The sequence below is a fragment of the Muscardinus avellanarius genome, assembly GCF_963383645.1.
Source record: "Muscardinus avellanarius genome assembly, chromosome: 1".
NCBI classification, from domain to species: domain Eukaryota; kingdom Metazoa; phylum Chordata; class Mammalia; order Rodentia; family Gliridae; genus Muscardinus; species Muscardinus avellanarius.
Genome location: NC_137786.1, coordinates 234,834,695 through 234,857,124, shown reverse-complemented (window position 1 = coordinate 234,857,124; position 22,430 = coordinate 234,834,695). Strand labels below are relative to the sequence as shown.

At 48.9% G+C, this 22,430-nt stretch overlaps 1 protein-coding gene across 12 annotated transcripts in view; it reads right to left on the bottom strand.

Moving 5' to 3' along the window:
- Nucleotides 1-22,430, bottom strand: part of PPP6R3 (protein phosphatase 6 regulatory subunit 3) — a gene marked incomplete at both ends in the record, with an annotated part of 72,748 nt that overhangs the window by 35,101 nt on the left and 15,217 nt on the right. For 10 of the 12 annotated variants that reach the window (XM_080697790.1, XM_080697794.1, XM_080697795.1 and 7 more), the window contains 6 exons: nt 1,015-1,130; nt 2,932-2,996; nt 5,026-5,175; nt 7,457-7,609; nt 10,012-10,141; nt 20,619-20,732. In XM_080697790.1, the coding sequence (XP_080553916.1) occupies nt 1,015-1,130; nt 2,932-2,996; nt 5,026-5,175; nt 7,457-7,609; nt 10,012-10,141; nt 20,619-20,732 (728 nt within the window). The remainder of the gene's footprint in view (nt 1-1,014; nt 1,131-2,931; nt 2,997-5,025; nt 5,176-7,456; nt 7,610-10,011; nt 10,142-20,618; nt 20,733-22,430) is intronic. The other 2 variants (XM_080697792.1, XM_080697793.1) reach the window with 1 other exon arrangement.

Here is a 22,430-nt window from a genome sequence, read left to right as displayed (position 1 = left end):
AACCCTGCTTGCTCATGCATGGCTCTGCGACGATGTCTCCTCGATGTACGCCCTATGAGCCCATGTAGCGATACAGATGCAACAGAGAAATCCAACCCGCTAGGGAAGCCCCAAAGGACACACGCCTGCTTTTGTGAGAAAACGAAGCCATGACTATAATTTTGGAGGTCTAACTACGCTAAACGGGGCACCTGACAACTGTGGCTTGAAAATACCCGTGCACGGCGCACATTCACACGGGGACACAGCATACTCCGCCTGCAAGGCGGCTTCCTTCACAGAGACCCCAATTCACAACTGCAGCAGGCCACACAGCTCCCTCATATGAGAGCAAGGACTTGAGGAGGAGTGGCCTGACGAGGCGCGGCAACTCGAGAAGCACCACTCCAGCTGGGAGGCTCCGGTGCTGGCCCGTCGCCAGGCGACAGCCAGGCCTCTGGTGCACGCGCAACAGGAAGGGCCTCGTGGACCATCAACCAGAGATAAACAGAGGCCGCTGGACGATGGCCTCTAGCAAGCTAACTCTGAACGCACTCTGGTCTAGAGGTCACACCCTTCTCCAGCTCAGGGAGGCTGCAGGCCCCACGGGGCACAAACCTCCTGGTGCCCCCAATTCTGGCACATGGACTTGCAGCTGGTGCTCATGCAAAAGCCCCCCAGTTTCCTCCCAGTAACCCTGAGCTGATTAAATTTAAACCAGAATTTTTTAGGAGCCACAACCCCTCATTTTTTGGATAGAAATACGAGAGGCTGACAAATTCCTTACTATCCCAATTAATTCACAGGTGAGACAGTGACCTCCAGACGAAACTACACAGAGAGTCACTAGCTCACGTGGCCGCACTGCCAGGATGTGGCCTCAGCGCAGTCAAAGAATAATCTAGTGAGCGCCGGCGCCGCATGAAGGACGGCAGAGACCTGCAAATACAGGCAGCTCCAGCCACCCAGAGACTCCACGGGCACGCCCACCCGCCCCGCCCCTGACCAGCACAATGTAACGCGGCTCCCACTTACCTTTGATGAGCTGCTGTACCACCGCGCTGCTGGGGCCCTTGTCGGTACTGTGCACGATGCAGTTAGCTATCCTTGTGAGGTGCCCCATGTAGCCATGCCGCCTTCCGCCCTCGGCCCTGACAAGGGGAAAGGACAGACATTCACATTCCTGCTAGGAGAGACGCCTGATAAATACTACGGACTTCTAAGCAATCGCTCTGAAAATGGAGGCCACGGAGGATGACGACAGTGGACAGAAAAGGAAGAAGCAGCAAAGAGGCGCACGGGAATTTTACCAGTAGGAGATGTTTACCCCAAGGTCACCATGGCGGCCTTGCCTAAGAGGACAAAGAACGCTCCCTTACCAGCCATGGTGACAGCCATTAGTTGTCAAAAACCTAGTATCTTGTGTGTGTCAATGGACTGAACCCCAGGCAGGCTACCTGAGCTACACCCCAGCACTACTTTCTATTTCCCTTTGAAACAGGGTCTAAGTTGCACAGGGGCTTGTTAAGTGGCTGAGGCTGGCCACAAACCTGAGATCCTCCTGTCTCAGCCTCCCAAGTACTTGGATTACAAAGCTGTGCCACCACGTCTAGCTAATAAGCTAGTATCTTAAACAAATATTCACTGACGTCCAATACCATAACCTTCCTTTATGTCTTTTTGTAAAACCATCTTTTGGAATGTAATCAGATTTTAGGAACCGAGGAGAGAATTCTTCACTTTGCTTTCCTGAGACATTAGGTTTCAGTCCTATCAACTGGTAAGTCATTCGGATGCCGGCCAACTGCAGACTGGCCAGGAGAGTGCTGAGCCTGCGCCTGCCAACGCACCACTCAACACACAGCCAGCACACCGGTCCACCTTCGTCCCTTTTCCAAGGCTTTGTTTTTCCTAACCGTGATCAATCCTTTACTTAGACAAAATTGTTCCTATCGGTGTAACTTTTCTGCTTGTTAACAAATAAATGATTTTGCACTGCAGGTAGCAGGGTACAAATAAGAGATTTTTGCTTAAAGGGAAAACAACATTTTAGGAACATTAACAACAGTGACCCCATAAGGTGGTGGCCTGGGCTTCCAAGGTGCTCTAGGCTTCTGCTGCAAGGACGCCTTGAAAAGCTGTTTCAGAAACCCTCAGGCAATCCGCCTGGCCTTCGGACGATGAGCCCACAGAAGAGCAGCCTGAGCAGAGAGTAAAGACACCACTGGCAGAGGAGGAGGAGAGAGAATGGGAGGTCAGGAAGGGCAACCAGGGCCAAGATGGGCGAGACAGAAACAGGTGGCGAGTGGGTCACCACCATCTAGAGACCCATCCCAGACCTTCCTCGGCCATGCAGACTATATGCCAGTTTCCCAGTGTCAAACCCAACCCCTATCAGTGCTTACTAATGCTTATTAGTTAAAAAAACAAAACAAAACAGACCTTGCACAGTAGAGCTGACACCTCCCACGAGCCACCCAGCTCTCCCGGGGACACAGATGAACCTGAGCAACAGACAGCAGGAGAGCTGCTGGGCCGAGCCGCCTGCGGAGGGCGCGGAGGCCCCGGCCTACTTGGCTCTTTACTTTGAAACAGGCCTCACCAAGTCACTGAGATGCTCCCGACTCAGCTCCCACGTACTGGGAGTGCAGGTGTGCGCCCCCACAGCCAGTGGGATGGCGGGTATGAGGGCAGGGTCAGCAGCAGTGACACTCTCCTCAGTCTAATGAGGCCCTGATTCAAAAATGAATTAACATAGGGCTGGGGCACAGCCTGGCAGAAGAATACCCCTGGGTTCAATCCACCATAACACACACACACACACACACACACACACACACACACACTCCCTGTTACAATGTAGCTTATTTTCATTTTCTGTACTAGGGCAAAAGGGCTGAGTTTCTTTTTGCAAATTCTAAATAAAATTCTTTTCTAAAATAATTTACTTACTGTTTTTTCTCATTCATTTCCCAGGCTTCAAGTATTCGTTCAATTAATTGACATTTTTGAAAAAGCTGAATAAAAAAAAATATCCAGTTAACATTTATGCAAACAGTCAAAACAATAAAACAAAAGTGGAACGAAGCCCTAGTTAAGCAGAGCAGTACTTTGGGTGAGGCGGCAGGTTCAGCGTGGACACGCGTGGCTGGCCAACCTGAGCAGGCCTCACAGAGAGGCTTCTTCCCGACCCTGGAACACTCCAGGGATCGCAGGGCCACACGCAGTGTGTCCGCTGAGAAAGCCACAATGAGGTGCTGGCCGGCGGAGCCAGGTCTACTGCTCGGGGAAATGCAGTGAGAGGAACAGCGCCTGACCAAAAGTAAAACGGACCAGGAAGCGTCCCGTGGCTTGGCCAGGTGCTGCATGCCTACAATCCAATCCTCGAGAGGCTGAGACAGGAGGGTGCAGGCGCAAGGGCAGCTGCAACGATGTACCAAGCCTCTCAGCAACCTACCCAGACCCTGCTTCAAATAAAAAATAAGGAGCCGGGCGTGTGGCGCACGCTTGTCATCCCCGCGCTTGGGAGGCAGAGACAGGAGGATCGCGCAGGTTCAAAGCCAGCCGTGCTGGCTTAAGAGACCCTGTTTCCAAATAAAAATATAAAAATTAGGTGTCTGGGAGTGTAGCCCAGAGGCAGAAGGGCTTCCAGGAACCCCAGTACCACAAAAATAAATAAATAAATAAATAAATAAATAAATAAATAAATAAGAAGGAGGGCTGGGGGAATAGCTCGGAGATAGAATACACCTGGCTTCAATCCCCAGTCTCTGACTCTCTCTGTCACACACACACACACGTATTTCTTGACAAAAACTTAAAATTCAAATACAAAGAAATGCATGTACGTCTAAGAAGAGGCGAGTAACACTTCGGCATGCACCAGCCGGCGTGCCTTGACACATCTGTGGGCAGTGCTGGCTGCTGTGGGCGACGACACAGGGAGGACTTTGCCAGTTTCCCCCATCACACTCAGCCTCCCCGGCTGTGTGGAGTTGGGAGCCAGCCCCTCCTATCTTCCAGGCTGCACGTAAAATCAGTGTGATCTAGAAAATACTGTAGCAAAGCCACAGACTTCAGAAAAAAAACATCTTGAGGACTGATGGTGTAAAATAACCTCCCATTTTTCAGAAAAGAGATGCCAAGGAAATTCCCTCAACAAATACAACTGAACTTCCAAACTGGAGCCCGATGTGGTGGTGCATGCCTGTAATCCCAGTACTTGGGAGGCTGAGAAAGGAGGACTGCAAGTTTGAGGACAGCCTCAGCAAGTGGCGATACTCTCATCAACCTAGCGAAATCCTGTTTCAAAAATAAAAATAAAATGGGGGTTGGGGATGTAGTTCAGAGGTAGAATGACCCTGGGTTCAATCCCCAGTACCACCACCGCCACAAAAAAAAAAAAAAAAAAAAAAAGAAAAAGAAAAAAATCCCCAACTTTCATCATCCATTCAACATCAGAAACTAAACTGTCATACCAATGGATTGTTACAATTTCCCCTCAAGTATTTAAATTTGCATGGTTCTTTAATCTTCAAGAAGATGTATTTTCAAGCCTTAAGTTTTGCTAGAGAAACAGGCTATCTATACAAATACCACAAACACAAACACACACACACACACACACACACACACACACACACACACACACGTGTTCTAACTTTGAGCGATTCCCCTGGCTCCTATATTTTTTATTTTGAAACAGAGTCTCACTAAGGTGCTGAGGGCATCACTAAGTTGCTCAGACTGGCCTCGAATCTGCAATCCTCCTGTCTCAACCTCCCCAGTCCTGGGATTTACAAGTGTGAGCAATCACGCCCAGCTGCACTTACACATATTTTTAAAGTCCATTTATTTATAACTGCTATCTGTCCAGCATTTGACTTACAGAATCACTGGTTAAAAGTACAATGAATATCTAAAAGTGCATGCACTTTTAGGATCGGAAACCTCACTCAATCGGCCTTTTAGCCTCAATGCATCCCACACTGAAGCAGAAAAGTCCTAAAACCAGGATGGAAGCGAAACACAACCCAAAAAGCTCACATGCTTCAATAACAAGTTGTCACCAGTGGAGTCCTGATCAGTAATGGTGCCATTTTCGGAGTTTTCAAAAGGACTGGCAAGAATCAGTGCAATACAAATTTCCACTTGTGTATGCAGAAAGTTATTCCATGTATATTTGAAGAACATGTCCTACAAAAGAAAAAATATTTTCTTTCCTCAGTTACTGTGATGTTTAAGCCAATTTAATACATTTACAGAACAGTGATTTAGTAAAGTTAAGAAGTTTACGTTCCTCAGTCCAACGGGGCTAATTAAAAGAAACACAGGTTTCCTTCATTTTTTAACAGGAAAGCACGAATGCAGTTTATTTTAAAGGGGCTCCAGACACCACGTAGTTGTCTAAACAACGTATTTCCTCATTCAACAGGACAGACTTTGCATGGAATGTAGAACCAGCCAACAATGAAGGCTGAAGAAAGAGTAAGTTTATCAAAGAGAAAAGAAGTATCTTTTTCAAAGCAAAGAATGCAAACATTAAGTTCAGTTAATATTCAAAGAAATAAACTGATAAGAATTTCATTTTAATCCAACCAATATTCACTGAAGGCTTTTTTTTTTTTTTTTTTTGCAGTACTGGGGGTGGAACCCAGGGGCATTCTACCTCTGAGCTATACCCCCAGCCCTATTTTTTATTTTTATTCTTTTTTTTTTTTTTATTGGCGGGTTTGGGGGTGGAACCCCGGGGCATTTACCCTCCGAGCTATAACCCCTGCCCTATTTTGAAACCGGGTCTCACTGAGTTGCAGAGGGCCTCACTAAGTAGCTGAGGCTGTCTGCGAACGGCGATCCTCTGGTTTCAACCTTCTGAATGCTGGGACAAGCGCGTGCCACCACACTTGGTTTCTATTCTTTATTTCGAAACAGGGTATCACTTGATTGCAGAGGGCCTCACTAAGTAGCCGAGGCTGCCCAAAAACCGTGATCCTCCGGTCTCAGCCTCTCAAATGCTGGGATTACAAGAGTGCGCCCCACGCCCGGCTCTGCTGAAGGCTGCTGTGCGAGCCCTGTGGTGCAGCGTGAGAGACAGCGGTACACACAGCATGGTCCTCAGCCTAACCCAGGACGGCCGCTCTGACATGGAAAGCACGTGAGCAGGAGCGGGTGACAGGCGTGTCCTGGAAGCACAAGGTCCCAAGATGGCCTCTGGCAGCAGTGTCAGAGAAGAGAGCGTCATGAGAAAGAAAGCCTGCTTTCAGAAGTACAAAACGCAAAATATGTGTATTTATGACATGCTTGAATCTGATTATCTCATCTCAATAGGAAAACAAAAGGACTGATGACCTATCTAGAAGTCTGATCAAATTTATCCACCCTAAAAGCTGTAAAGATCCAGAGTAAACTAACAATGCGTGCATACTTCATTAGTAAGAATAAAGAATCGGTGAGTTTTGGAAGAGCCCCAGAGGCAGGGCAGAGATCCACTCCTGGAGGCTTAGGGTGCCTCCTAAGTGTCAAGGCAGCGCAAGAACTGTCTCCAGAGGACAGTGCCTGTGCCCCTGAGGAAACTGCAATCCTCTAGCCTTTCCCCTCTCTCCATATTCTCCCTGCTTCGTACGTTCTACACAGCTAAGCCGCTTAACTGCAAGTTGAAGCCAACTAAGAAGCCATCCTCAGTGCTGGGAGCACGGCGGCTGGGAGCCGGCAGGTCCACTCAGGCCTGCCTTTGCTGCTCAGTACCCATGAACCCCTTGCTGGGCAGATCTGAAAATAGGTTCTTGCTCAGACAGGATGTCTACTGCCTGGTCTCATGGAGAAATGTACGTAAGGCACAAGTTGTAATGCCCACCATGAAGCGAGCAAAGCCATCTCCTGAGATACCCCAAACCTCCCAATGTATGATGTGACGAGACGTCTGGCGAAGCCTGCTAAGTGTTAGTCCTCGTGGCCCTGTGCTCGCGTGGCAGAAGGGACGGAGCAAACGCAGGTCTGGGGCTGGGCTGGTGTGTGCTCAGCTCAAAGCCTGGCGCTGGGGCACCGGGGCCAAGGGAGCCCAGCTCAGTCCTGGGCTTTCCCTTTTCCTTGCACTACGAAGCGACTAAAAGCTCTCGAGGAAGAATGGAGGCGCAAGTCACAAGACCACACAGCCTTAGATCAGACACATTCTAGCGGAAAGGACACAAAGGCTCCTCCTGTGCTGATTCTGAACAGAGACCAAGGCTGCAGCTAGCAGGCATCCTTTGCCTGAGACTTTTTTCCACAGGGAAAAAGCCTTCTAGTCATGGCTGAAAAGCTCTATCACAGTTCTGTTCACACAGCAACAATAAGCAAGTCCTGAACAATGATTAGCACCTACATTTTATGATAAACGCAAGGCAAACAGTCTTTTAAAGTGCTGCTTCTGCACACACCAAGAAAGCCACGGACACTTCTTTGTACGGCGGAGTCGGGGGCCCGGCGTCGGGGGGCTCACCAGTATCACTCCGATGCTGTTCAGCTCCATGAGGTCCTCGTTTATACTGCTGGTATTGGTCTGAAGCAGGCTGGATATCAACCGAATCACATTCAACCGGGTGTTGCCCACGGGAGGATCCAGGACACCCCATGTGGTCTTCATCACACCTTTCTGAGGAAGAAAAAGATTTCCAATTAAATTCAGCTAAACAAACAAGCAAAAGTTGTGTATGGAAGATGCACATAGGTTAAGTAATCCCACAAACAATCTGACCTAAAGTCCATGCCTAAAAGAAAACCTAAAGCCACTACTGATATCTTTAAGAGCTGATGAAATAATCACACAGGAAAAAAAAAAAAAAACAATAATTTCCCCGGACAATAAATTTCATAAAAGTGTATGCCTGACAAACACCCCAGACTGGCACGGGGAGAAAGCGGAAGGAGGCACATGGGGTAGGGGGCTGGGATATTTCAAATTCTGACCAGAAACTTAAAAAAAAATGTATAAGTGGTTTTGGAAGCAAGACCTTAGTATTCCCAAATGTGTGATAAAAGTACAAACTCAGGATTTACCTCTGGATCTATCTAAACCTGTTGTCATCCATCAAAAAGGCTTCTACAGTTTGAAATGATAAAGGAGCAGGAAGAGGGGCAAGGCTCAGCACAGCAGCACGGCTGCCCTCCGCGCGACCCGTCCGCATCAGCCTGCACGCCGCCCTGAGCCCACCGGAGCCCACCGGAGCGGGGTGAAGAACACGTCACACACACGTGCAGCTCAACCTGAGGCCTTTACGAAAGGTCTGAGCATCGTGCAAGGGTTTCACCCCCAGAACCACAAAAGGGGAAAAAAATTAAAGTAACAGTTCTTAAAAAAAAAAAAAAAAAAAAAAAAGACGCCGGGCGTGGTGGCGCACGCTTGTAATCCCAGCATTCGGGAGGCAGAGACCGGAGAATCGCGGTTCGCAGACAGACTCAGCTATTTAGCAAGGCCCTTTGTTACTCAGTGAGACCCTGTTTCAAAAAATAAAAAGACTAAAAAAAACAGGCCTGTGGGTGTAGCTCGGAGATAGAATGGCGCTGGTTCCATCTCCACCCGCGGATGCGCTCCCGCCGAGTGATGCAGTGAAATGAGGCCGGTGCTCAGCCGCGGAGCAGAGGTCCCAGGAGGACGCTGCCTGTCTGTCCACCCAGGGAGGACGCGCGGTGCCCAGGACGGGGAGGCCCTTCCCCGCCCCTCCTCCCGCCGCCCTCTTCCACGGTGCACTCGCCCTCTCCTCCCGAGTCCCGTTCCCTGCCCTCCTGCTCCTAGAACCCGTGTGAAGGGTGCCACTGGCTGTACTTCTCGGCACCGGCAGAAGCTTGCTCTCCAAGGGTGAGCACCAACACTGGCTGGGTGCTGACTAGACTCCTGGGGGGTGGGGGTGTAACTTAACTGCCTCCTACAAACAGTTCCACAGAAAACAGCTCATCTAGAAGGAGAAACTACTAAGTTCCCAATAACCAACCACAGCCACAGAGACACACAGGGCACCGGGCACCGGGTGCAGCCACACGGTGAAGGCGGGGGAGAACTGGTGCGAGTGGCACTCTCCAGAGCCACATCGCCCACCCGACTCAAAAGCCAGGCCCTCACATCACCCACAGCTCGGCCCCCATCAGCGCAGCGTGGAGGCGAGGGCGGAAAGAGCGCGCTCACAGGCTGCGGCACGCTCTCCCAGGGGCTCACAATCACTCTCAGGTTTACAGAGATTTTCTCCACTGAAAACCTAGCACCCAAGCCACATCCTTTCCAAGCTATACACTTTACTTCCAAGATAGAATTTATTTTTTGGTGCCCGGGATTGAACCCGGGTGCTTCCTACCTCTGAGCTACTGTCAGCCCTTTTAATTTCTGAAACAGGGTCTCGCTAAGGTGGTAAGGGCCTTACTAAATTGCTGAGGCTGGCCTCCAACCTGTCATCTTCCTGTCTCTGCCTCCCAAGTCAACCTAACAAGGTCCTGTGTTCAACACACCCACACTCAAAAAGAAAGTAAGATATCAAGGATCAGAGGCTGAAAGAGTAAACTTACCTCAAAGATAAGGAACAGGCTACAAGAAAAATGCGGAGTCTACCAAGCAGGTAAGTATTTTAATTCCAATTCAACCTCATATAAACGATATATGTAGATTAAAAACTGCCTCAGCCAGGTGTGGTGGCGCACGCTTGTAATCCCTGCGCTTGGGAGGCTGAGACAGGAAGGAGGACTGCGTACGTTCGAAGCCAGTCTCAGCTACTGAGTGAGGCTCTCAGCAACTTAGTGAGACCCTGTTTCCAAATAAAGTATAAAATAGGTCTGAGAGTGTAGCCCAGGGTAGAAAGCCCCTGGGTTCCATCCCCAGTACCACAAAACAAACAAACAAACAAACAAACAAAACTACCTCAAAAGCAATAAAATCTGTAGCGTACGTAGCTTTATATGCATCTCACACACGCTAATGACACCAGCTGTGCTTGTCCGAGGCTCACGTACTTTCAATGACCACACTACACAAATTACGGCTACTGGCCATGCTGAGGACAGCTCTCCTACCTTAGGCGGCTCGAGCAGAAGTTCATGAAAAGATCCAAGTCTTCCTCTGATAGCTTCTAGAACACTCTTGTTGACCGAACAAGCTGAATGACTCATCCCTGGTGGGCAAATCTCTATATGGCCTTCAAACCTTGAAACAAAACAAAGGCAGCTTCACTTGTTATAATTTAAGACTAAATCACTGATTACAGAACCATATAAATGATGAGCATATCAACATTTCTGGCTCTAGGAAAGGAAAGAAAGGGAGCGTAATAAATACGAGTGGTGGAACAGAGCTTTGACGGGGATTGGCCAACATGACCTAAAATCCAAAAAACCTACAGAACGCACAGAGAAATCACACTGGATTTCTCCACAGTCTCCAAAACCACCTAACTCCCTGTAACTGTTACACTAACAGCAGGTCTCTGGCCAGAAAATTTGGAAAGCGAGCGGAGATCTGACCCCTGAATTATAGGGCACGTCATACTGTCTGTGAGTTTCTTATGTTAATAAAAAGCATCTTGGACTTGTTCCAGAGTCTCTGCTAATCCACAGTTTCCTACTTTAAGTGGTTTAAATTTTCTTCTACAAAAAGCTCGACCTATAGTCATGGACCCATTCTTTATGAGAAAACTACAGGTAGAAAGAGACTCTAAAATTTCAACAGACATTAGGAGCTACAAGGATAAAGTGGTTCTCAAAGTTTTAGCAAGACAGGGTGAAGGAAGATATCAGGCGAGCCTAAAAGTGGAATTTTAAGAGATTCACCGGACCCAGACATGGTAGAACACGTTTGTAATCTAATACTTGAGAAGCTGAGGCGGGAGGACCGCAGGCTCGCAGGCAGGCAACAGTTTAGCACGACTCTCAAATAAGTAAAAATGGAACTGAGGTCAAATGTCCCTTGGTTCAATCCCAGTACACACACACACACACACACACACACACACACACACACACACACACACACACAGTCTCTCACTCACTCCCCCTCACCTTTGAGATCGGCGTGTCAACCCGGAGCACTGAGAACAGTGTCACTAAGTCACTCGGCACGAAGCCCAACCCAGCCTGTCCGCTCCCAGCTCTCCTGGAGCGCTGTGAGGAGCACCCCAGGGCGGGCTCAGGATGAGGCCCTGCCTGGCAGAGCCAGCACAGGGTGGGACGGGGGGCTGCTTTGCCACCCTTGCTGGAAAACGCCCCACGTGCGGGAGTGCGTAGAACGGCATTCAGAAACTCCGTTACAGAAAAGACTTCCAATTTCAATCACGGCACTTCTTTAAGGTGTAGGGACTTTAATGACGTCTGCAGGCAAATATGGCTTTAGTTTGTATGTGGGGAGCCGTGCTTAAAAGTTCCTTATCACCCAATAATTCTCAGTATTTGTATAGAGCTTTTGTTTATTTTGGTGGCACTGACGACTCAATCCAGGGGCACTCTACTGCTGAGCTACACCCCCAGTCCTGTTTTTATTTTGAAAAATGGTCTAAGTTGCGGAGGGGCTTGCCAATTTTTTGAGGCCGGTCTCAAATCTGTGATACTCCTGTCTCAGCAGTCTAAGTACTGGGATTACAGGCGAGCAACCCCATGCCTGATGTCTAGATTTTTTTCTTTTTCTTTTGTTTGCAGTACTGGGGGTTGAACCCAGGGGCATTCTACCTCCAAGCTACACCCCCAACCTTACTTTTTTTTATTCTTCATTTTGAAGCGAGGTCTCACTACGTTGCAGAAGGCCTAAGCATCTGAGGCTGGCCGCAGACCTGCGATCATCACTGGGATTACAAGTGTGTGCCACTGCACATGGCCTCCCAAGAACTGGGGTTACAGGTGAGTACCCCCATGCCTGGCCTTCTTCTAGAACTTTTAATTTGGGGGTGGGGGGTCCTGGGGATAGAACCCGGGGGCATTTGACATCCAGTCTCAGCTTCCCAAATGAGGCTGAGACAGAAGGATAACAGGTTCAAAGCCAGCCTCAGCTAGTGAGGCTTTTGGCAACTTAGTGAGACCCTGTTCCCAAATCAAATAGGAGCTTGGCCCGGAGGTAGAAAGCCTCTGGGTTCCACCTGCAGTACCACCAAAAAATTAAAAATTATAATATAATTAAAAATTATAAAGCAGTTTAAGAAGAACTGCTGGGTTGTTTTCTTTTCTTCTTCTTTTTTTTTTTTGCTGGTCCATGGTGGGGCATTCGACCTCCGAGCTACACTCCTTGCACTATTTCTTTTCTTTTCCTTTTATTTTGCGGGTCTGAAGATGGAACCCAGGGGCATTCGACCTCTGAGCTACACCCCCTGCCCTATTTTTTATTCTTTTATTTTGAAACTGGGTCTCACTGAGTTGCAGAGGGCCTAGTAGCTGAGGCTGTCCGCGAATCGCGATCCTCCAGTCTCAGCCTCCCGAATGCTGGGATTACAAGCATGCACCACCACGGCCAGCCCCCTGCACTATTTTTAATTCTTTATTTTGAAACAGGGTCTAAGTTACGGAGGGTCTCACTAAGTAGCTGAGGCTGTCTGTGAACCTGGATCTTCCGGTCTCAGCTTTCTGAATGCTTGGGATTACAAATGTGCATTACACCCAGCTGAGAACTGCTGTCTTAAATACTGAACTTTTAAACTGGGCATGGTGGAAAATGCTGGTAACTCGGTACTTGGGAGGCTGAGACAGGAGGACTGCACAGCTTCAGAGCCAGCCTCAGCTACTTAGACCCTGCTTCAAAATAAAGAATAAAAAAGAGGTCTGACACTGGGAGTGGTGGCGTGCACTTATAATCCCTGCGCTTGGGAGGCAGAGACAGCAGGATTGCACAGCTTCAGAGCCAGCCTCAGCTACTTAGTGAGGCTCTCAGTAACTTAGTGAGATGGTTTCCAAATAAAGTATATAAAATAGGTCTGGGAGGCCGGGCGTGGTGGCGCACACTTGTCATCCCCGTGCTCGGGAGGCAGAGACAGGAGGATCGCGCAAGTTTGAAGTCAGCCGCGCTGGCGTAAGAGACCCTGTTTCCAAATAAAAAATATAAAATAGGTCTGGGAGTGTAGCCCAGTAGGAGGGTTCCATTCCCAGTACCACCAAAAAAAGAAAACAACAACAACAAAAAGGTCTGGGAGTATAGCCTGGAGGTAGAAAAGCCCCTGGGTTCCATCCCCAGAATCAATCAATCAATCAATCAATCAATCAATCGGGCTGGAAGTGTAGCTCAGGGGTAGAATCCCCTGGGTTCAATCCCTAGTACCGAAAATAAATGAATAAATACATTCTGATTCTTTTAACCTAGGAACACAGTATTCCCATTCTTCACCATCACACTTCACATACCATTAAATTAACATTTAAGTGTTTCCTTTCCTCCGTGGTACAAGATATGTATTTTAAATATCTCACATTCTAATGGAGAAGTGCAATTACTTTTTAAAATTTTTTAATCGTCATGAGCTTTTCCGTCGCCGACCAGCACAACTTGGGAGAGGTTCATCTGGCTTCCGACGTCCCGTCTCTGGTGTGCAGGCTTCCAGGCAGAACCCTGCTGGCAAGGCACGACAGGGAGGATGGGTCCCACCCGCTGTATTTTGCCGAGGCATTCTGCATTTAAGCTCTTGAAGACTCGTCACAGAGGTTTCTTTCCTGTAATGTTTCTGGCGAGTTCAGTTTCAAGGCGATGCTGGCTTCCTAACATGACGGAGGTGTGGCCCTCCGCCGCCATGGTGTGTGGTAGGGTAGAGGTAGAGAGGTTCCCTCATTGGTACAGATTTTCTAGCTTGCAGCGCTGGGGCTCACTCCCAGGACTGTGCCTGTGTTAGGCACGCACGCCGTCGCTGAGCTCCGGCCCACGTTCTTCAATGGTCACAGAGACGCCCGTTTCTTCTTTGGTGATGTAGGGAAGAAAAGTCTGCCTGATCCCGGGTCTAAGACTTTCTCCTGGAACTTTTATATTTTATAGTTTTGTTGTGTATTTTTGCGTACTGGGGATGGAACCCAGAGGCATTCTACATTCTCCAAGCTATACCCCCAGCCCTATTTTTTATTCTTTATTTCGAAACGGGATCTCACTGAGTTGCAGAGGGCCTAAGTAGTAGCTGAGGCTGGATTCAGTTTTAGGATTGTTTAGTCATAGGATCCAGCTGAAGTTAATTTCTATATAATATGCAAGGCACATATGAAGAAAAAATGATCTATAGCAACTTAATTTCTTGCTTCTAAATTACTGAACCAAGAATTAAACAATTCTAAATTCTTGCTTCTAAACTGCTGAATTTGTTTATTGAGTTTTGGTACAATTCTCTTTTTATTCTTTTTGATGTCTTCAGAAAACAGCGGTGGCCCTTCTTTCAATCTACTTTCTTCTTAGTCAATCTGGCTAAAGGTTTATCAATCATCATCTTTACAAAGAATGACCCCTCCCTCCCTCCCTCGGGACTGAACAGAGATACCTCTGGGCTACATTTCTAGCCCTTTAATTTTGAGGCAAGGTCTCACGAGGTTGCTGAGACTGGACTCAAACTTGAGCTCCTTCGGCCTCAGCCTCTCAAGTAGCTGGGTTATAGGCGTGGCCGCCGTGCCAGCTCTCTCACTCTTGAATTTCATCTTCCTGTCCTCCTTGCTTACTACGCTGTATCCGTCTAGTTTCTCGTGGGCGCTCCCGCCACTGCCTGCTCCTTCTGTTTCCTCAGTCTTGAGCGGCCGCGTTGACTGGGTCTACACTAAGCGGCATGTTTGTTTCCATATCAAGTCACTGACAATCTTTTCTCAATTTCTTGACTCATCATTTCTTCTAAGGAAGTCAGAGTATTTTAGCAGTGTGTTGCCTGATTTCTAAATATTTGAGGCTATTTCAGAAATCTCTTTATTGGTTTATAGTTTAAATGCATTACGGTCTACGTATGAATGGTACATGATTTTTGTTATTTTAAATAAAACAAAACTGGGTACACCTCCATGTACAACTAAATGCTTTTGTGTCCCCGAGATTATGCTGAAATTCTGACCTCTGGTCTGAAGGTCATCAGAAGAGGGGCTTTGACCAAGAAGGCGAAGCCCTCACGAGTAGAACTAGCACCCTTATGAGAAGCAGAGAGGCGTGCTGCCACTCCCGGCCACCAGGGATCTAGCAGGAAGGCGGCAACCTACAAACCGGGGGGCCCTCCTCAGCCCCGGCCCTGCCAGAGCGGCCGCGGGCTGAGCCGCAGCTGGGGTCAGCCGTGACAGCACCTGAGAGACTCAGTAAATGTCCATCTCACTCCTGCTTCCAGAGTGTCAGACAGACCGAGCCGAGCTGAACACTAATGCAGTACAAATTCTCTGCACTTCGAAGATTTTCTTTTCAATCTTTAACTTATATTACCAAGGGGTATTCTATCTCTGAGCTACACCCCCAGCCCAATTTTTATTATTTTGAAACAGGGTCTCACTAACTTACTGTACTGAGGTTGGCCTCAAACCTGTGATCCTATCAGCCTCCTAATTACTGTGACTACAGGCTGTGCCGCCACACCGGCTGTCAAAACCATTTTACATATACATAAAACTTGAAAAGACAGTAGAGCTCTATGTAAGCCACACCCTCTCCTCTATTTACACCTTAGATGGTACGTCGGTACTGGAGATGGAACCCAGGGCATTCTACCTCTGAGCTGCACCCCCAGCCCTATATTTTATTCTTTATTTTGAAACAGGTTCTCACTGAGTTGCAGAGGACCTCACTAAGTAGCTGAGGCTGTCTGCGAACTGTGATCCTCCGGTCTCAGCCCCCCGACTGCTGGGATGACAAGCGTGCCCCACGCCCGGCGTTTATTCAGATGTTTTTTTTTTTTTTTTTTTTTTTTTGTGGTACTGGGGTTCCTGGAAGCCCTTCTTCCTCCGGGCTATACTCCCAGACCTATTTTTTATATTTTTGAAACAGGGTCTCTTACGCCAGCGCCGCTGGCTTCGAACCTGCGCGATCCTCCTGTCTCCGCCTCCCAAGCGCGGGGATTACAAGCGTGCGCCACCACGCCCGGCCTATTCAGATGTTTTTAAGTTTCCAACTATTCTCTCTGTTCCAGAACCCCATCGAGGATGCATTGTATTCAGCTCTTCCTTCGCCTCTTCCAGTTGTGACAAACTTCTTTGCTCTTTTTTTTGTTACCGCGACGACTGAATACTAGTCAGGTGTTCTGTGACCATCCGTCCTGGTGACACCGCCTGGTGATTTTCTGAGCGGAAGATCACAGGACAGAGTGCCTCTTCAATGCACCCCCAAGGTCACTGTCAACGTGCTGGCGCTGCTGTCAGCTCCGATCGGCCAGCTCAGGCACGTGGCCGTTTTCTCTACTACAAAGTTACTCTGTGCCCCCTTTCCATACTGAGCTCTGTGGAAGGAAGTTATGACGTGCAGTCCACACTGAAAGCGCAGTTATATCCCACGTGGGGTGGAATGCCTACACAGCCTACGCGGAGCTCTTCTGTGTAGAGATGTGTCTCTTCTCTCCCTTAGTCTATCAACATGGACTCCAGGATGGTGTCTGTAATCTGAGCTAATACAATCCCACCGGATTAGGCCAGTCCCTTCAGCTTTGGCCTGCGGGAGCTCCTCCTCATGGCCCCGGTGCTCCTCGGAAAGGTGTGTTTTGTTATACAGACAGGCACACAGCACATCCACGTGTCTAATGCACCTTCACACTCTCACCAACACATGCTCGCTGCTGTGCTCATCGCCCACTTTAGCCGCCCCTCCAGGAGCTAAGGAGCCCTCGTGCCAGGAGATCGTATTGCTGGAAACCAGGGCTGGGTGCTCTTGCTCCTGGAGCCACGCCAGCGCTACGGAGCCTTGCAGCTCAAGCATCTGTGCTCTGCGGAACTCTTCCATCATCAGCAATTTTCTTCCTTCGCCCCCCCCCCCCTTATGACGCTGGGGATCGAAACCAGGGGCCTTCGCACTCTGCATTTTTTAATTTTAATTTTACGTTTTGGGTGTGGTACTAGTGACTGAAACTACTTCCCTAGTCCTTCTATCTTTTTACACCTTGCCAAGTAGCTAGAGTTATCTGGGAACCTGTGATCCTCCTGTGTCAGCCTCCCAAGTACTGGGATTACAGACGTGCCGAGGCGGGCCGCAGACGCCGACCGTCCCGTCGCAGCCTCCCAGGCGCGCGCCGACACAGCCGTCCTCCATCCATCAGGGCCATGGTAAACAGGCACTCTTCATCTGTGCCACTGTGTTGCTTTCCACAGTCCTCCACCTCTGCTAAACTCCCACGACCTGCACACTGCCCACGTTTCCACATGCCGCCAGCGTGGACCCGTGTCTACTGGAGGCCCTCTGCCAGTTCTGAGAGTTTTCAGTTGCGCCATCAATGCGTTTCCGTCTTATTTTCAGCCGGTGGGTGCACACCTTGTATAGGAGGCAGAAACGGGTGCGCACAGCAGTTAAGAAAGGACATTTCTCTTTCCTTCCTAGAACTCAGGGTAGAGGCTTGAGAAACCCGCCGGCAGCTGAGCTGGCTCTGGGCTGGTGTCACCGCACCTCTCCTCGGTGCACTGAAGACTTACTCTGTGGCAGACCGCCTGCCCAGGCTCCTCACTGTAATGCCGGCCCACCCTGGCAGGCCTCCCGCTAAGCTCGCGCCTGTGCTGTGGGAGTGAGCTTCCCACACCAACCCCTCCTCTGTGCTGGGAAGAAACAGACTTGAGTGTCCCTAGGTCTCCAGGCCTGCCCTGGTCCAGTGGCAGAGATGGCCAATGCTCAGGACTCGGCCATGTCCCTCCCGTGGGACAGAGGGCACTTCTCCTGGTCCCCTCCTTCCACACAAATGGCCACCACTGTGTCTTATTAAAGCGCCTACTTCCCTTTCCTCAGGGGCGGAGGAGTCTGTTCAGTGAGGGCAAGAACAGAGAAGGGGCCTGGGGAGGTAGGGAACATTTGCCCAAAATTAGACAGGGCGACGGGAGACGTCTCACCTCGCCCTGCGTTTCTGTGAAGAAAGGCACGGGTGCGCAAATCGCCCGGGACCACCCAGCCTGCCCCTCATGTGTTCTGGGAATTACGAAATCAACTGCCGCTCCAATAAACCCAAACCCCCTTTTTTGCAGTAATGAAGATGAAATCCAGGGGTATCCTACGTCTGAACTACACCCCCAGCCCTATCTTTTATTCTTTATTTTTTTTTATTTTTTATTTTTGGTGGTACTGGGGTTCCTGGAAGCCCTTCTACCTCCAGGCTACACTCCCAGACCTATTTTATATTTTTTTATATTTGGAAACAAGGTCTCTTAGGCCAGAGAGGCTGGCTCCGAACCAGCGCGATCCTCCTGTCTCCGCCTCCCAAGTGCGGGGATTACAAGCGTGCGCCACCACGCCCGGCTTTTATTCTTTATTTTGAAACAGGGTCTCACCGAGCAAAAGGGTCTAAGTAGCTGAGGCTGTCCGTGAACTATGATCCTTCTGTCTTAGCCTCCCAAATGCTAGGATTACAAGTGTGCACCACCACGCCAAGCTTCCAGCAAACTCAGAAAATACCTCTGAACTAAAATTTTATCAGGACAAAGAAAAATCTATATACAAAAATATACCTCAGCTGCCACAGTTCAAGATAAGAGCTGCTTAGCTGGACGTGGTGGCACATGCCTGTAATCCTAGTACTTGGGAGGCTGAGACAGTAGGATCGCAGGTTCAAGGCCAGCCTCAGTAGCTCAGTAAGACCCTGTTTCCAACTTAAAAAAAAAAAAAAAAATAGGGCTGAGAGTGTAACTCAGAGGTAGAATGCCCAGCACAACAAAAAAATTGTACTATTCACTAACTTACCCCCTTCTCCTTATTTTTTGAGTCTGTTAAAATAACCCAGAAGGATTCTTTTTTAAGCATCTGACTTCTCGGTTCAATTACTTATTCATTTTTTGCACGCACATGTGTGTGAAGCCAGGGCCTTCTCCTGAGCGACATCCCCAGCCCTTTTTAAATTTGAAACAGAGTTTAAGTTGTCGAGGGCCGCACTCTACTCACCAACTAGGTTGGTGAGGCTGTCTTGAACCTGTGCGTCTCCTGTCTCGGCCCCCCAGTGCTGGGGTCACAAGTGTGCGCCACCGTGCGGGCTCAGCTACATATTCTCAACAATGGATTTCCACCATCATACTAATTCCAAACCTCTACACATTTCCTGACTGTCACTTACCAATATTCCTTATTTGTTCAGTAAGGGCATCTTATTTCTTATAAGAATAAACACTCTTGTTCTTATTTCTGTCTCTGTTTGGCTTTGGTAAAGTTCATGCTCAAATAACTGTACTCCGGGAGCAAGGCAGAGCAGAGCAGAGCCCCCAGGCCCACATGCCGCGCCTGCCTTATGGATCAAAAGGTTTTGCCCTTTGCTTTGAGGTACGTGTTAGCTTTACAAATGAGCTGCCTGGCAATCTTGCTGGCTTCCAAGTAGCCTATTTTTCTTATCCATGTGTCTCTAAGATTTATTCTTTATCCCTGGATTCAGAAATCTTAGGAAAAAGCTAAGCTCTGAGATTATTTTAAAATTTTATCTTGCTTGGTATTTTGTAAACCTTTCTGAATCGAGGGTGAGTTTCATTTGCTCAGAAATTTCCTCCTATAAGCTGGGCATGGTGACGCACGCCTGCCTGTAAGCCCAGCGATTTGGGAGGCCGAGGCAGGAGGATCACAAATTCAAGGCCGGCCTGAGTAATGTAGTGTGTTGCTGTCTCAAAATATAAACAAACAGGCTGGGATGAGGCCCAACGCAGAGCATCCCTGGGTTTAATTCCAAGTATGACACAAACACACACAAAAATCCTTCTCATTTTTATCGCTGTCTTGTTTGTTCCAAATAAAACCATTGTATGTTTTTCTCTCATATGTAAAAATTTGCTTTTCCTTAGATTTATCTCATTCTCAAGCCAGCGTCCATACACGCCTCAAGCCACCTGCTCATCGTTTACAACAACCTCAGGAGCTGCTCGCAGGGCCTCACAACTGACTTAGAGTCGGGACCTGAAGAACTCAGAGATGAATCACCATCTGAGAAGGACTGCGCACCAATCAGGAGCACCCGAGTCTCAACTTTGGTGAGCGAGCAGTAAGCTGCTGTGTTTGAGCTGTTACCCGTGCTTTGACTGATTTTACATTACCTGTGCTTTGACTGATTTATTACACGGTCATTGCAGACTAACCCTGAAATTAAGCCGGGTGTGGTGGTGCATGCTTAGAATCTTAGCATTTGGGAGGCAGAGACAGGAGGATCGTGGTTCAAGGCCAGCCTCAGCTACTTAGTGAGGTACTTTGCAACTTAGCAAGACCCGGTTTCAAAATAAAGAATAAAATATAGGGCCGGGGGCTGGAGCCCGCAGGTGGAATGCCCTTGGGTTCTATCCCTAGTACTGCCAAAAATAAAGAAAGAAAAAAAAACTCGAAATTACCGGACTCTAAATAATCCCCAATAAACCATTTATCAACTTTACTGCTCAACTGTATAATTATAATATACAACACGAGCAGCAGTCCACATAGAAAAATAAATAAATAAAAGTAAAGATCCAGCACGTAACACTCAAGGGCACGTTACTGTGGCTAGTCTGAAGATTTCGCTCTCAGCTCCCCGAAGCCCTACAGCTAAGTGAACAGAGATGACTTAGTAGGAAAGGCTTACGTCGGCCGCCGCGTCTCCAGCAGGGTCAGCAGGATCTGGATCGCACTGACGATGGCCGACTCGTTTTTCTCCTTGTGGAAAATGTTTGATAGAAGCTGTTCTATAATTTCTTGCCTGGGGAAACAAAGCAACAGTGAAGCACTAACTGCAACATCACGAACACTCAATTCGCGTCAGAGTCGTGCGTGTGGCCGTGTGTGCTTTATACGATAATCTGGTATCTGTCAGAGTGGGCGAGTGATTCTCATAAACGGAGACTTCATGTCTATCTATTCCGATCCGGTCCCCGCCAGCAAAACAACCTGAGTGCTGCTTCTTGAGAGTCAACAAGTATTTCAAGGCTCAATTACCCCGTGGTAAGCAGTAAGTGTGAGGCGGGAGACTCGGGACTCTTCACCCCGGCGCAAGGCGGGGACTTCTCCCGAGAACAAACCAGACCCCGCCAGTGTTTCCCATAAAGGTGTGAAACTGTGGTTCCAGGGATCTAAACGGCAATTGTTGCCTTGACCCGACAGTGACCATTAGTAAATCCAAATGCAGTGAGGGCCGCGACACGAAAGACGGACCTGCCCCCCAACATTCTATGCGGCCTCCCACTTCCCTCACAGGCCAGAAAGACCAGGTCACCGCCACCCAGGAGTCACTGCACTTCAGTCTATGCACGCTCTCCAGGAACGCTCATTTACTAGGACCTCAGGGATCCCCGCCCAGGTAAACGGGGATGAGAATCTCCCCAGGACGGGCCCTGCTGCCGCGCTGTTCCCGGCTGCCTGCTCTGCTCACTGGACGGCACACCAGTCCCTGGAGCATCCCTTGTCAGAGGGGGCGGCGAGGAGACAATTTCTTTCTATCTGGGGAAGTGAATGAAGCTGGTCTCTAACCTAACTTCAGAGGATCCCCTGGCACAAAGTGAATCTCAGCGCAGAATTCAATTTGCTCGTGAAACCGCTAGCCAAATACTGCAAAGAGCGCACACTGTCTGTAGAAGAGATACCGGGTTTGGATCTGCCCTGGGAAGCAGCGCGCCCTGCATGGTGACCATGCACAGCCTCCCAACGGGAGCCGCGCTCCAGATGGGCACCTGCAAAGCTCGCAGCTGCCACGCCCACCCCCTCGGTCAATGTAGCGGAGATCTTGCTCAGCAGAGAGCAGACCGCAGCCTCGCCACGGCTGGTACCGAAGGCAGGCTAACAGCCCTGGCCACTTGAGCAGATGGCCAAGCTGTGACGTCTGCCTGCCTGAGGAAGAGCTACTGGTGGACACAGTATCCAGCACAAACCTGGGGAGTTAGAGTCAACAGCTCACAGCCGTGCCAGTCTGAGCTTTACTTAAACATACAGAGTACCATCAAAGACAGAAGAAATTATGAACCTGAGGGACTGAGCTCATCAAACGGAATAAAGAAATGCCTTCCTACTCTCTAAAGAACATTTATGTACATGAAAGAGAACATATACATTAAACACCTTTTTTTGTGGAGCTGAGGGCCAGAAGAGTCTATCTCCGAGCTAAACCCCCAGTCCTATTTTATCTTTTTTACTTTGAAACAATAAAAAGCAAGGCCTCACTGAATTGTGGAGGCCCAAGTTGCTCAGGCTGGCCGTGAACCTGCGATCTTGTCTCAGCCTTCCAAGTACTAGCATTACAAGCGTGTGTCACCACACGCAGCTCCTCTTTCCCATTTTAAGAGACAGGAGTCACTGAACATGGTGGCGCACAGGTTTAACTCCAATACTTGGGAGGCTGAGAGAGAAGGATCACGGGTTCCAGGCCAGCCTCAGGAACTTACCAAGACCCTCAGCAACTTACTAA